The sequence below is a fragment of the Leopardus geoffroyi genome, chromosome B4 (genome assembly GCF_018350155.1).
Source record: "Leopardus geoffroyi isolate Oge1 chromosome B4, O.geoffroyi_Oge1_pat1.0, whole genome shotgun sequence".
Taxonomy (NCBI): Eukaryota; Metazoa; Chordata; class Mammalia; order Carnivora; family Felidae; genus Leopardus; species Leopardus geoffroyi.
In genome coordinates, this window is record NC_059341.1 from 123,697,957 (window position 1) to 123,713,698 (window position 15,742).

General features: G+C 44.6%; 1 protein-coding gene across 1 annotated transcript in view; it reads right to left on the reverse strand.

Moving 5' to 3' along the window:
- PAH (phenylalanine hydroxylase) overlaps window positions 1-15,742 on the reverse strand; it is a 104,568-nt gene that overhangs the window by 26,042 nt on the left and 62,784 nt on the right. The window contains exon 6 of the mRNA XM_045463158.1: window positions 10,257-10,345. Coding sequence (XP_045319114.1) covers window positions 10,257-10,345 — 89 coding nt within the window. The remainder of the gene's footprint in view (window positions 1-10,256; window positions 10,346-15,742) is intronic.

Below are 15,742 nucleotides of genomic sequence, written 5' to 3' on the forward strand. Positions count from 1 at the left end.
TAATTTTTCTGGATACAACGCCAGAAGTACAAGCAACAAAGTAAAAGTCAACCAGTAGGACTATATCAAACTAATACTTTTGCACTGTAAAAGAAACAACCAACCAAATGAAAAGGCAACCAATGGAATGTGAAAAAAATATTGCAAACCATATATCTAATATAAGGTAAATACCTAAAATATATAAGTAACTCATACAATGCAGCCCTAAGTTTTCCATTTAAAAAATAAGCCATAGAACTGAATAGACATTTTCTAAAGACACAATACACGTAGTCAGTAAGTACCTGAGAAGATGCCCAACACTCATCTTCAGGGAAATGTAAATCTAAACCACAATGAGATACCACCTGACACCTTTTAGAATGGCTATCATCATAAAGACAAGAGAGAATGAGTGAGGATATGGAAGAAAGGGAACCCTCACATACTGCATATGGGAATGTATATTGGTGCAGCCACTATGGAAAACAATATGAAGGTTCCTCAAAAAATTAAATACAGAACTACCATATGAACCAGCAGTCTCACTTCTGGGTTTCCATCTAGAGGAAATGAAAATAAGATCTTGAAGAGATATCTATATTCCATGTTCACTGTAGCATTACTCACAATAGCCAACATATGGAAATAACCTAAGTGTCTGTCAATAGACGAAAGGATGAAGAAGATGTACCCATATATATCACATGTATTATAATATATAATATATAGTATAGTAATATAATACAGATATATATCCTACCACTCAACCATAAAAGAAGGAAATCCTGCCATTTCCAACAACATGGATGACTTGTGAAGTTATTGTGCTAAGTAAGTCAGACGGAGAAATACAAATACTGCATTGTCTTACTTCTATGTAAAACTGAAGAAAAAGCTGAATTCATAGAAGCAAAGTCGAATGGTGGTTGCCAGGGGCTGGGGTGGGAGAAATGAGCAGATGTTGGTCAAAGGGTACAGACTTGCAATTGTAAGATGAGTAAGTTCTGGAAATGTAATGTACAGCATAGTAGCTATAATTAATAATACTGTATTATATACTTGGAAGTTGGTAACAGAGTAGATCTTAAATATTCTCATCACACACACACACACACAAACGGCAATCATGTGAAGCGACAGAGGTGTTAACTAACCTTACTGTTATAATCATTTTGCCATATATATGTGCATCAAATCATCACGTTATACACTTTAAAGTTACACAATGTTATATGTCAATTATATCTTAATAAACCTGGAAAGGGAGGGGGGGTATTTTACCAAAAAAATGATAGTACCTGAATTTTAGAAAAACAAGAGACTAACATCATACTAGAACTTACTTTGTTCATTCCAAGAATTTCCCAATAAAGGAGGACCTCTACCACCTGCCCCACCTTCCCTTCAAACCAAGGTGTTGATGAATCATAAACAAGGGCTTGCATCATGGAGTGTCATATTTAGAGAAGTATTTTTAAAGGATAAGTACTCCCTGATTTTTAGATATTTTCTTGTTTTGTCTTGTCTGATTGGCTGGTTGGTTGGTTATTTTGTTGTTGGTGGTGTCATTCTTTTCAATCAGAGTCTGCCAGCAGTTCCAAAGAACCAGGGTCCATATATATATATATGTAATCTGAGAGTCTGTAGCATAAAGTCCGCCATACAGAAAGAACTACAAACACTTGTTGAAAGAGGGAAAGAAGGAAGGAGGAAGGGATGATCAGAGGGAGGGAGGGAAGAAAGAATGTCTTAGTTTGCTTCTTAAGATATATTTTGAGAAAGAGAAATCTAAATGTTTCACACCAGAAAATTAAAATTACTACGTATTCTTATTCCAAATTCAAATCCCAAGTAAATTAAGTGATTATTCAGTTTGGAAAACATTCCATGACACAGCTATTACAAAATATAGCTCTTCGGTTTTCCTCACAGTGCTGAATGGTTTGGAGTCATTAATCACAGGAAGGAAGGCTTAGGAATCTGAAAACTTAAAACTACCCTTGGTGCCCTTCTATTGGATGAAGATAAGTTGCCTTGGGATGGTGCAGTAAGTAAACTGGGCACCATGATTTGATTTCCAAGCAGCACTGAATGCATCCCTCTAGGAGCCTGCCTACTGGGCTAAAGGAAGAACACATCTCCATAGTTAGGACTCAAAATATGAATTTAATACTTGCCAGTCATTAAGGTCTGGTGACCACAGTCATCCTCACCTACAAGTCTTATTTAACAGTCTGTAATAGGTGCGCCTGGGTGGCTCAGTCGGTTGAGCGACCGACTTCGGCTCAGGTCACGATCTCACGGTTTGTGAGTTCGAGCCCCACATCAGGCTCTGTGCTGACAGCTCAGAGTCTGGAGCCTGCTTCTGATTCTGTGTCTCCCTCTCTCTCTGCCCCTCCCCCACTCGTGCTCTGTCTCTGTCTCAGAAATAAATAAACATAAACAAAAATTAAAAAAAAAAAATAACAGTCTGTAATAAATGGCTCTCCCCAGCCCTTAAGTATACAGCATAGACTTTTGCACCTATAAGCCGTCTTGGAGAATATTTCTATATTTTGATCAAGATATGAGAAAAATGAAGCCCACGGTGCACCTCCATGGGAGTTTTCTGTTTGCACCCTTGGCTGACGAGCTGAGGTTTGAGGGTTGAGGCAGGAAACCAGGGGGATGAGGTAAGATCTCCCTTAACCAGTGGATTTTCACTTCATCATGCTGCCTCCAGGAGTGAGAAGCCCATGACAATCTCTCTGCCCTATTCGGCTCTTTATCTTTGATCCCTAATGTACGTTGTCTAGGTAGTTTGAAGATATTTTCATCAGTGAAAAAAAAGCTTAATATAAAATTTCATAGCCAGGAGGTATCAACTATGATGGAGGGAATGTACAAATGAAGTGATGGAAAAAGTACACCAGGGCCTAACAAACGTTACAAAAATGAGAGAGTAACTTTGATTTTTCTATACGATTCATGCTTTTGAGGTTTTGTACTGTGAGTACGGATTTCTTTTATAATTAGTAAAAAAAGTAAAATAGCATTACAAATCCGTCTCAAATCATTGTGAGGAAGCGACAGAAGATTCACATACTGAGATACGTCGACACACATACATATATACTTTTCTACACAGATTTTCCACAGGGAACGTTTCTAACCACAGTCCTTTCCAGCTCAAAGTGCCTAAGAAGTTCATTATCAGCCGTCCCAAGAAACCCCCCCCCCCCCCAACCAGGCTGCAAGGACTTTTGTTCTCTCAGTTGCCAGGGAAAGCGAGCTGTGGCCCCGAAGTCCATCTCTTGGTGGTTTGGCCTTGATCCTTTGGGCAGCCAGATGACCACAGGATCTCTGCAGCCATGCACAGTACACTCTGAATTAAGCTTCAGTTGATGATGACTAATCATCCTGTCTCAATTAAGCTAATAGCAGCAATTTCAGTAGCACTGCATGTAATTTATTTATAATCACCCTGTCTCAATTAAGCTAATAGCAGCAATTTTGGTTGCCCTGCGTGTAACCAAGTATGTTTTGACAGGAAAATATATTGTTGGTGAAGGAGGAGTGGGGAAGGCGGGGGGGGAGGAGTGGAAGGGACAAAGTGGAGGGAATTCTACAGGAGGCAGTCTACATGCAATCACTTTCCTAAATCTCAGCATTTTTGTGACTTGGGTGTTGACGTGTGTGGTTCTGTTTTTGTGGGGATTTCAGGGAGCAGGTAACCGTACGGAAAAGCCTTCTGGGTATTTCATACTGAGCTTTTCATGTTACCCTTTCTTGATATCATGGCTGAGGTTAAATCTCAGAAATGCCATCTTTAGACTAGCAAGGAGAACAGGGGTTTTCAAGTCAGGCAGGCTGGGTGGATTACTAACCCCAGTCACTAGGAGCTTGGCTTGAGGTTGGCCAGTTCGATTCTCAGAGCCTACGTTTCTTCATCAGTAAAGTGAGACTGTTAGCTCCAGTTCCCTCGTGGTGTTGGGTGGGTTAGAGTAGGTAAGGTACACAGGGCACCAAGTAAAACTCTGAACACAAAGGAGACAATCAAAAAATGACACATTTGTGCAAAACGGTGGAAAATTCAAAAGCTGAGAAGTCTGGTTCAGAACATAAAAAGGATAGAGTCTGGAAAGTGTCGCTGAGCCCCATCACCCATGGTTGGGCCTTCTAAACAGCATCTGTACAATTCTTTCTTTCTTATTTATATTCCATCTATGCCAACAATGAGAGACTTTTTGCATTCCATCAGCCCCACACCAAGTGGAGAAAGGATGGTACACAGGAGACAAGAGTCTCAAAGTGGTTTAGTAACTGCCATTGCCACCCTGCAGACCCCGCCCAGAGATGTGCAAACCAATAGACCAGGGCAGCACCAACAACAGCCCTGCCCCTTGCCCACTGTCTGTTGCTGGCCGTGCCTACCACCTATAAAGCCACAAAGTCTGTTTTGGAAAGGATTCAGATACCTGGTTGCCCAAGCCAATAACCCGAGAGTCATTGTTTTACTTCTCTCCTCCTCTCTTCCTTCACATCCCATAACCAATCTTTGTCCATTCTTCCTTCCAAATATCTTAAGTCTGTCCTTTTTACTTTATCCTCACTGCTGTCCCTTCGTTCAGGACTCCATCACTTCTTGCCTGGGCTAGCACAACTGCTTTCCAAGTGGACTTTCTTTGTGTCCTTTCCATACCTTCCCCCTCATGCAGCCCCTGTAGATTTGCAAAGTACAGATCTGATGCAGTCACTCTCATCTTTAAAAACTCTCAATGGCTTCTCATCAATTTAAGGGTAAAGTCCAAAATTTTTAACACAGTCCACAAGGCGTTATGCAATCTGGCTCTTCCTACATTTCCAATTCTGTGTTGAACTACAATGGTAGTCCTGCATACTATGTCCCAAATTTGTCCCAGTTGGTTTTATTTTTATTCTTTAAACCCACCAGGCTTTTTGCCACATCAAGGCCTTTACACATGCTGTTCCCTGTTATTGAAATACCCTTCCCCATTCTTCTAGACCAATAAGCTACTAATTGGCCTTTCCATCTGGTTCAATTGCACTTTATAGACCTTCTTTGCTTTTTCCCAAATGTATTGATTTTCCCCTACAACACACTTTCTCAACAACCTGAGTGTTTCTCCTTTCAGACAATCATTACACTTGTTAATATCATTAAACTCAGGGCTCTGTTAGTCTTACTTATCACTAGATTTTAAGTGCATGGCATAACTCAGCGTACTTCAGGGTAGGAGCTGTTAAAAAATTACGCAAAAAAATTACCATGTGCCTTTCCAAAGTCACATTAGATCATCGCCTAATAAGTTCACGGTAAGCTCTAGAGGCTTGTATATCTGTCTGATGGGCAATTTACTACTTAGTAAGGCCCAGATTCTTCAGGGTTAGATGCCAACTTACAGAAGATGGGCAAGTAGCAGAAGATTTATTTTATGATCAAGTTGCAAATGATTTATGTCCAGTAGATAAAAACACTCACAGTTATGGCTTTCTTGCCTTTGAGAGCATTAATCACTTGTATCTCCATCTCTGTGGTCTTGCTCCAGCACTCAATTTTTCAATGACCATCCACAGTTTAGTCTCTTATAGCTTCCTTTGCACCAACGTCGTCATCTTGCTGGTTCCCTCGCTACTGAGCTAATAGATTTTTGACCGATGTTGACAATATACCTGCATGATAGTTGTTTTTACTTTTTTGAAAATTATGTTTGGACAGAGCAACTTAGTAGGAGGGCCACAAGTCTTTGATAACTGGCCGACATCTTTAGAATAGACTTTAACGGGGCCTTCGGGTGGAGAATTTTAATTGGCAGAAAGGAAGAGGAGAGGAGTACTAGAATGATAGCCCTCCACTCGGGGAAGAGCAAGGCTCTTTCTGGAGAGAAGACAAACTCCGTACCTACATCTGAAAGACTGAAAAACAGTTTGAGACCTTTGGATAGTAGAAGAAATAACACAGATGCACAGTACTGCTGATAGATATTTTCTCCACCAGAAAGCACCCCCTCGTGTGAATCTTCAGTCTAGACACTGGTGTGGGTGCCAGTGGAGCTGACATAGGGAGCTCTGGGGTTAGGATCTGTGTGGCCAAGGCTGCTGGTGCTCCCGAAGGTCTGTGTCTCATCCCTCTTTCAGAGAACATTGCTAACCCACATTTCTCAGTCTTCTTTGAAGTTCCTAGCGGCTATGTGACTGGGCTGCAGTCAATGAAATTTGAGTGAAGGATGTGAGTCACCTCCAGACATGGCCCACAGAAACCTCCTGGGAGCAATTGTCTCTCTTTTCCCAGGTGCTGGCAGAAAAATAAAAGGGTCTGAGGCTTGAAGGAAGGTATGGCCCTGAAGTGGGAGGGGCTTAGTCTCTGCAAGACTGTGTGGAGAAATCTCCCTACTGGCTTACACTGGAAATACACCTTCGGTTAATCCATGGTGACTTGGGGATTGTTTGATCAGCGGTTAGCCTACCCTAGTTGTTACAAGACTCCACTCACCTCTCCCTCTTTCCAGAAGTCCTCCCTAACCATTCCGGTCCACAGTGATAGTACATGCCGTCTGACTCATTAAACCTGGTGTCTAATCATCTACTTTTTGTGTGTTATGATTTAAACTAAATATTACCCGAACTGCGTTCCATGGAACACTACCATTTTAGATAATATCGCTACGTATGCCATTAAAAAGGGGTTCCATCAGTAAAAAAAAGTTTGAGAAACATTAGGTTGAACGAGTTCATGTTTACGGGACTTTCCAACATCCCCAATGAGATCATGGGACTTGCATATGCTTCAAATGGGGCTCTAGCATATACTGTTTCTCCCTTTGATCATGAAAAACATTTCTTTCGTAGATTATAGTTTGGGAAACATGCATATGACCCTTTCACATGTGTGTGTGTGTGTGTGTGCGCGCGTGTATCTGTCTTATGCCTTTACAAGTCATGAGGAAGTGAATTTATTTTTCTCTGACAGTCTGTGCTCAAAGTATAAAGCACAGCACACACAGTTCTATGACATCAGTGTCAGAAAACTTAGCCTGGGGAAGGGGCCAGTGGAAGCGACGTCTTCAGGGAGGCCAGCATATGAGCTAGGCCGTAGAAAACGAATAGAGGTTTGCCAGCAGGGCAAGAACAGGTGAGACGATAAGGAAAATTACCCCAGGTGAAGGAGACAACAGGGACAGGACCACAGACGCTGGGGAACAGGCAGAGAAAAGAGTCCGTTGGAGAACGCAAATCGAACAGACCACTTGGATTCTGTCTACCAAGCTTACAGTTGTATCCCCGTCACCTCTGGCACCCCTTTGGGAAGAGCGGACACCCCTTTTCCCTCCACCCCACAACTGGAGGCCCCAGGAGGGCAGAGGTCATGCCGTATTAATCATTTCAGCCCCCTTTCCTTTACATAGCCTGGGAGGCGGCTCACATATACGTGAGGCCACACGGCCGTCTCCGTCTGAGACTTCTCTGAAAATCGGAAAGCGCAACTCTCCCAGGATGGATGGTTATAACACCGAAATTTTAAAAATGCAGGGAGAGCATTTAGCACAGTGCCTGCACACAGTCCACGCTCAAGAAACGTTTGCTATGAATGTCACTCGCTTAGTAAATGCCTGGGGAAGGAAGAAAGGGGAGACACAGGCAACAAAGGAAAGAAGGCAGTGTGCACGGGGTGGAATGCAGCTCTTAATTTATTTTCCCACTTGGCTAACGCACACAGGCAGATGCCCTTTACCCTCTGGGGCAGGAACAATCCTTCCTTGGCCGCATTCTTCAGAGTGGCTGTTTTGGAGGCCTTGAAGTGAGATATTGGGTCAAACGTCAGTGCACACTGCCAAGGGCAGGGGAGCATGCTGCGAACCTGGTACAGAGCGGAACAGAGGGTCCTTTCGGGAAGAACACCGCCACTCCTCACACATGGCAGCCAGGGCCTGTGAGCACTCTGGAGGGTTTACTCTGTCCTTGGCCCATCAGTTCCCAGGATCTGATGAAAAGCCACAAGAAGGAACAGAGAGAGCCTGGCCTCCTCATCGGGAGGACCATGTACCAGACAGATGGGGTTTTTTTTTTATGATAAAATTCATCACAGTGAGAGGCCAGGGAAACAAAGATAGGGGCTGGGTCTGTAAGGAGAAATGAATTCTAGAGAATTCTAAGTCCAGCTTATCTACCTGAGGAGACACAAGGATAAAGGGAGGGAAATGTCCATGTCTGTGACCTCTTCCCTCTTTCCTGGCCATACTCGTTCCCCCAAGTGAGCGGTGAGTGTGACCAGCAGAAGGGTCTTGGGTCACGGCAGGAGGTCTGGAGGCTGGTAAGATGGGCTAATTTTCCATTGACTGGGCCAAGGTGGCCGGACAGGTCTTCCAGGGAACAATATCTTTGCAGATGCTTTGCTCCCAAGGCCCACGGCCGAAGACCTGTCAGTGGGGATCTAGAACCTCTCTTGGCTCAGGTCTGGCGCCCCCAGGAGCCACAGGAGAAGGCTGCACCATCCCCAGGAAGGTGAATGGGGATCCAGCTTTATTTTGGGGGGGATAAGGTACTGAAGTATATATATTAGGAGACTGAACTACAATTTCTATCCCTAGACTAAGTAGTTTCACAAGGAAGCATCAAGGAAAGCTATGGAGAGCCCACATCAAGATACCCAGGCAAGCAAATTATTGTCCTAGGGAAAGACTAGAAACTTCCTAAACGCTTGCCATTGGGGGCTGCTTAGTAAGTTATGGCAATGCACAAAAAATTATATATATAATAATTTTATGATATATATAATTTAATAATATGTATTAATTTCTAAATAATAGAAAGAGCGGGGGAAAGAGATGTGGAGAAGAGAAAGGGAGCACACCAAAATTAACACTGATTGTTTCCAGACAGTGTGACAATAGGGGATACTTTTTTTCAATTTTGATGTGTGGGTGTCAGGAGGGAACTCGCCTCTGTTTCTAAAATAGTTTCTCATTGTAAAAAAAAATGCAGAATACTACCAAGAGAAAAAGGGAAATAACTGGAATTATGGGTGTTCTTCCTTTTCCTCTCATGCTTTTCTGTATTTTTGAGTCCACTATCAGGGGTTTACTATTTGAGTTAGAATAAGCAACACGTGTTCATATTTGAAAAGGCCAGTCTACTCCAGAAATAGGTCTCTCTTTGTCTCTGAGAAAGCACCAGCGTTTCTGCCACTGGCTAGACCTTTGTCTTTGGCACCATGAGGACTGGATTAGGAATCTTAAAACCCAAAGCTTAGCATGGGACCTTGGAAAAGTCCCATTTACTCTCACTGGGCCTCAATGCATCTACCTGTAAAATGGGGACATCTGCTTTGCTTACTGCAAAGAGCCTTTGTCAAGAGCAAGTTCACGATTCACTCAACTGTAAAGACCCACAGAGATGTAAGAAAACCGCTGAAATGCAGACACTCTCATTGAGTTCCACTAAACCACTGTAATGAAACAGCTTCCAAGTCATTTAAAGATTAAGGAGCCATCTACCCGGGCAGAGAGTAAGTGACAGCCGATATGACTGTGGCACTTTTCATCTATGGAGGCTGTCAGAACTGGTCCTGACCCTGAGTCCAGCCTGAGCTGCTCCCCCTCCCCAAACCCCTGCACCACACAAAAAAATGGTGATAAAGTCCCCCCACCCTGGGCCTTTTCTCAGAAACCAGTAAAGAACAACCTGCTCCCCTGCCCACAGGGGATGGGATGCAGTCTGACTTCTTTGTCTGGTATATCAGACCTTTTAAAATCTGACCCTCACACCTCATGCACCAGCCAGCCATTCCAAAATATTCCAGATACTTTCAGGACTCTGAGCCTTCACATATACTGTTCCCTCAGCATCTTCTACTCAGTTTGGGGGATCCAGTTCCAATGTCACCTCTCCTTACTGTCCTGCTGTACCTGGCAGAGTCGTTAGTGGTTTACTGTTTCCCAAACACTTGAACTGAACCTCTTTAATTGTACAAAGCCGGAAAGATGATTTACGTGTGTGTGTGTGTGTATGTGTGTGTGTGTGTGCAAACACACACCTACATGCATATATTATACATAAACAATAGTTTCTGGAGGCCGATCCATATTTGCTCCAACAATAAAAATGACCATGATAATGATGGTGCTGATGATGTACAAGAAGACACCCTCCAGATGTCTGTAGTACAAGCAAATAAATGAAGACACATTGCTGGGGATCAGGGAGGGGAGTAGGGGCGGGGAGGGGTGGGCTGAAAGGATCTCATGGGAAGGACCACAGACACGGGGACTCACAGGGTGGTCTGCATCCAGTTCCGCTCCATAGCTGAGGATCTGGTTGGCAAATCTGTCGAGCTCTTGAATGGTTCTTGGGAACCAGGGCACTGAAACACAGAGAGGGCAACATCCTGAGTAGGGGATTGGCAGGACATGGCCGAAGGTCAGAAGCATGGGATTAGCCCCAATTAGACAAACCAGTAAGGGGGCAAGTGGGCTCCCCAAATTACTGTAATTCAAAAGTTGACTCCCATTTTCCTTGGAAACTAATTTCTTAAAATTTCAGCCTTGTTCAAGTGTAACTGACAGATAAAATTATAAGATATTTAAAGTGTACATCGTTGTGATTTGACATAGGTATACATTGTGAAAGCATTTCCCCCATCTAGTCAATTAACATATCCGTCAACTCACACATATTTACCTTTGGGGGTTAGTAAAAATATTTAAGCTCTACTCTCTTAGCAAATTTCAGTTATATAATACAGTGTTATCAACTACAGTCACCACGTTTTACAGTAGGTCCTCAGACCTTATCTACCTTATAGCTGAAATATACCCTTTTACCAACCTCTCCTTATTTTCCCCAGCCCTCAGCCCTTGGCAATCACTAACCTGTTGTCTGTTTCTATGAGTTTCATGCCTTTTTTTAAAGGTTCCATACATAAGAGATACCATGCATTATTTGTGTTTCTCTGACTTATTTCACTTAGCACCTTGGAAAAATAATTTTAAAACATATTCTCAAACATATTCTCTTTCCTGGAGATTTTCTCTGAATTTCCTCAAAATTTGCCTCCTCCTACCTCTAATAGCAAAGGGGAGTGGTTTTTTATAGTTTTCTTTCGTGGCAGAGTATTGCATGTAACCCCAGAACATAAATTAGATAAAACCAGAGCTGTTCTGTCTTAAGCAAGGGACCCTATCTCATGACCCCATCTTCCTAACACATGCTTCCCTCACAAAGACTTCCGGGCATCCTGGCAGAATCTTTTGATGCCAAAGCCAATTTGAAAGTCACTGGTGAAACAGAATGGAGTCAGTCAGTCTAGGATCTGACAGCACATCATAGTACCTAGAGAATCTGCAAGCTTGCTTTTGGAGCAGCCTAGTGGGGGAGTAGATCAGGCCTGGGCTTGTGGTCTACAGAGAAGACCCCCTGGGGATGGAATTGCCCCGGGAATAAACAGAGACTAGGACATTTGGATTGTAAGGTCCATGAGGGTAGGAACCATAAGTGCACTGTAGTTCAACTGCATGGAGGAGAGGGAGGTCATGAGGGAGGGAGGGAGACAGCAAGGAAGAAAAGAAAGAAGAAAGAAAGGGAAGGAGCGGTAGAGGCAGGAGGAAGGAAAGATGGAAGGAAAGATGAATGGAAGGAAGGAAGGAAGGAAGGATGGAAGGAAGGCAGGCAAGGAAGGAAGGAAGGAAGGAAGGAAGGAAGGAAGGAAAGGAAGGAAGGAAGAAAGGAAGGAAGGAAGGAAGGAAGGAAGGAAGGAAGGAAGGAAGCCTGGTTGTGCTAACCTGTAAGGCATTCACAACAGTAACTGTCATCCATGGAGCATCACCTCGGATCTAGTTGCTATTTCTGAAGTATCCCCAAAATAAGGAAGGCACAGTGACCCCTATTGTACAGACTGCACAGCTCTGAAAGCCTAAATAACTAGTTGAAGACCACACAGGAAGTAAGAGACAGAAAAACAGCCAAAGAGGACATGGGAGGCAGGGAGAGCTGTGAAGTGAGGTCCAGCCATCCAATGCTTCCCCTGAAATGAGCTTTAGAGAAAAGATGCTGAACTTGTAGTCAGTAAGGTCTGGCTTGGAATTCAGGCTCCATCTACCTACTTTTCCTCTCTGTGCCTCAGTCCTAACTGTAAAAATGGCAATAATAACAACAGTAATAAGAAGAAGATGTTTCTTGAGGCCTAACCATGTGGCATCCACTATGCTTACTATTCTGGTTCAATATCTCTTTTAATCTGAGTATTACAGTGAGGAGTCAATAAGAATGTAGGCAAAGGGCTGGCCCAGTGTCTAGCCTGTAAAAGGTAGCTTTCCATCTCTGGCACCTTCTTTCTGATTCTGGCCCAGCTCAGGTCAGGCGGGAAAGGGCATGCATGCCATCTAGTGGCCAGCCTGGGGAAATGCCAGCCATGATCTATACATAGAAGCATCAGGCAAGAATCTTCCACATTCCACCAAAACAAGACGCTTACTTCAACAGCATTAATAAAGATCCATTTAGAGAGCTGCTTCCATAGATAAGAGGTGCAAAGCTCTCTACTGCCTATGGTAGTGATAAAAACTAGCACTGAGTGCCATTCTAAATATTTAACCTGTAGTCTCCCACATTACAAATGAGGAAACTGAGGTACAGAGAGGTTAAGTGGCAAACCCAAATACCTAACTGCCAGGAAACAGAGGAGGTCAGGATTCAAACTCAGGCCTGGATGACTTGGTACCTTCCGTCCTGACCATGGATCCATCCTGCCGCTTTGGGGAGTTACACGGAGCACATTGTTAGCTGGCCTCCGGAGCCTGACTGCTTGATTGTCCTTTCAGTTTCCCAGCTGGAGGTTTCCATGCCCTTACAGCCCGGCCCACTGCTCAAGGGTGGCTCTCTGTGGTAATAGGCACAGGAACAGACACTGCAGGAATATTCCAGGAGCTAAGGCTTATATAGCACTTGCTTTGTGCCAGGCGCTGTCTTAGACACCCTACATGTAGCACCTCACCCAATCCGCATAATAACCCCAAGAGGTAGGCGTTATTATTATCCCCATTTCACAGATGAGGACAAGGAAGAACAGAGAGGATAAGTCTCTTCATAGACCTTCTGAGTCCCAACTGCCGGACTTTGGAGTCTGGGACGACCTCACCATGCGCGGCTCACCCAGCATGGCACCTGGCTTCCCACTTTGTCTCCTGAACTTTTCTCCAGGCTTTTCTTTCTCTTTGAGTCCACTGCTTCCCCCTGTACAATGGATCTCTGTTGTTGGCACTGAAAATGGGGTCTATCCCTTACTCAGGTTTGGAAGGACTTCAGAAAGGACATCTTATTGTAGTCAGCCAGGGCTCGGGATCCCCTCTGAGACCATTCCTGCTTCCCCAGCATGTTGCCGTCCCATCAACTCTCTCCCAAGGCACCTTTTCCCCATGCCATCATTATCTCTCTTGCTTGGGAGTCATCCGTAGCTCCAGCGGTCACAGTTGCCCCAGAGACAGGACAGGCCAGCCCTGTCTTGCTCCCCCACTTTCTGACTCTGGTCACCCTTAACCTCGTCGAAGTAGATTCTACAAATATATGTTCAGCACCGACTGCTACCAGGCACTAGACACTGAGGGAGTCTTCACGCCTGTGGTGCTTCCATTCTAGTGGGTATGGGTGACAAGAAAGAAATTATAAAGAAATTTAAATAGATACCAATGCCAGGAAGTTCCTGAACTCAGGAGATGGAGAGGAAGGGGGACACTACCTCCTATGTCATCCTGTGGCTCCAGACCCCAGAACGAGGGCCTTGGCAACTTGATGTCGTCTTCCCATTGCTCAAGGGGATCTGGGAGAGCTAGAGTCTGTCTTCAGTTCAGAGCTGGCTCCCCGTCTGACTTAGGGAGAGTCAGTCTAGCAATCGCCGAGGGCCTGGGCAACAGAGCCAGAGAGCTTAGGCTGGAATGTTGTCACTCTACTTACTATCTGTGCCACTCAGAACAAATTATTAAATCTTTTTGTGCCTCGGTCTCCCTATCTGTAAAATGGAGATAATAATAGCACTATAAAGTACTCCTTTATAGGAACAGTACAAGGTTGAATGAGTTAATACACGTGATTCACTGAGCACAGTACTGGCACATAGTAAATACTATTATTGTTCACCTGCAAGCTCCGGGAATTTTTTTAACACTCTGTCCTTAGTTCAGCGTAGCACAGAGAGCAGAGTTGAAAGCCTTCCAGCAGGACTAGAAAGTAGGCCACTTATTTTGTTGTGTAATTGTGCAAATAGTTTATCTCTCGGAGCCTTAGTTTTTATTCCACCATATCGGTCAGAAGCATCTTTCTATATTATTGCATTAAATACTACAGCCAATGTGATACAGTTAAGTGGTCCACAGCAAGTGCTTATCTGTATTAACCATTAGGGTGACAGAGATTCTAATGATGATGATAAAAAGGAAGAAAAAGAAGGAAGAAGAGCAGGAGGGGGAAGGGAAGGAGGGAAAGGGGGAGGAGGAAGAGGAAAGAAGGGAAACTGGAGTCAGAAGCCCATTGGCAATCAAGCTCCAGTATTAATAGGCTTTCTAATCTTGGGCCTCAGTTTCCCCTTCTATAAAATGTAGGAGTTGGATTGACCTGTGGCTGGAATCCTCTTTGGGTTTGGGTTTTCAGCCCCACAGAATGCCGGTGAAGGGCTGAGGCTGGTCAGAGGGGACATGGAGACACGCTTCCAGGGACTTACTGGGTCAGTCTTGCTTGCTTCTGGAAGCATAACCACAGCTCCCAAAATGCATTGCACCTCCCATTTCCCTTGCTCCTCTCACCAAGAGAACAAGGTTCTACTCCACAGAAGCCTTTTCCCACCTCGATTCAGAGCTGTGCGAGCCTGCAGGCTCCCCACTGAACACCAGAGGGCAGCAGAATCAGCATATTTTTAGCTCTGGCTAATTTCTTCCCCACCTCCCCGCCCCCCCCCCCACCTCCTCCTCCAAAGGGAGAACACTTGTTGGACCACATGGCTCAGTTCAGACTTCTTGGTCGAAACGAAAAAATAATCAGAGAACACGAGAAGGTGGCAAAACCTCAAAGGGTTCAAGGTTTGGCCAAGAGAAGACAAAGGCAGAAGCCGCCCACCAGGTCCCAAGCCCTTATCACAGAGACTGTGAGGGACCCCCAGACAGCGCCATGAGCCTGTGGGGCGCTCACCCATGTCCAGGGGCCTCTGGTACCCTCTGGGCCTTGTCACCACCCAGAAGAGGCCCAGGACACAGCCAGGTTGGAGGAGCAGCAAAGCTTGGTTGGCTAATCATATCGGCTTCAGAGCCAAACTGCTTGGGTCCAAACCTGGCCTCTGCTACTGTGAAACTTCGGGACTTCCGGCAAAGTCCTCCAGTGTCCCATTGGTAAAAAGACTAGAGTAAATGTATGCACTTCAGAGTGTGTGAGGATTAAATGAGCTAATGCACGAATAGTGCTCAGAACCGGGCTTGGCACACAGCAAGTGCTTTATAAGTATTTGGTTTTATTATAATCATTGTAGGAGGCCAAGTGACAAGGAGCGGTAAGTCCGGTACAGTCTCTCTCCAGGCAGCAGCCCAGCCCTACCTTTAAATCTGTTCCCCGTCGCCTCCCCAGGTCCCACGTGAGGTTAAAGCATCACCTCCCAGAGGCCGCTCAGTACAGCCAATGTGTCATCCGAGGTGGAAGGAAGACACAGGCCAGGCCTCACAGCTAAGAGGAGTTCACCAGCCACCACCTTGGAGAGCAGGACAAGGTTTAAGGAGATGAGACC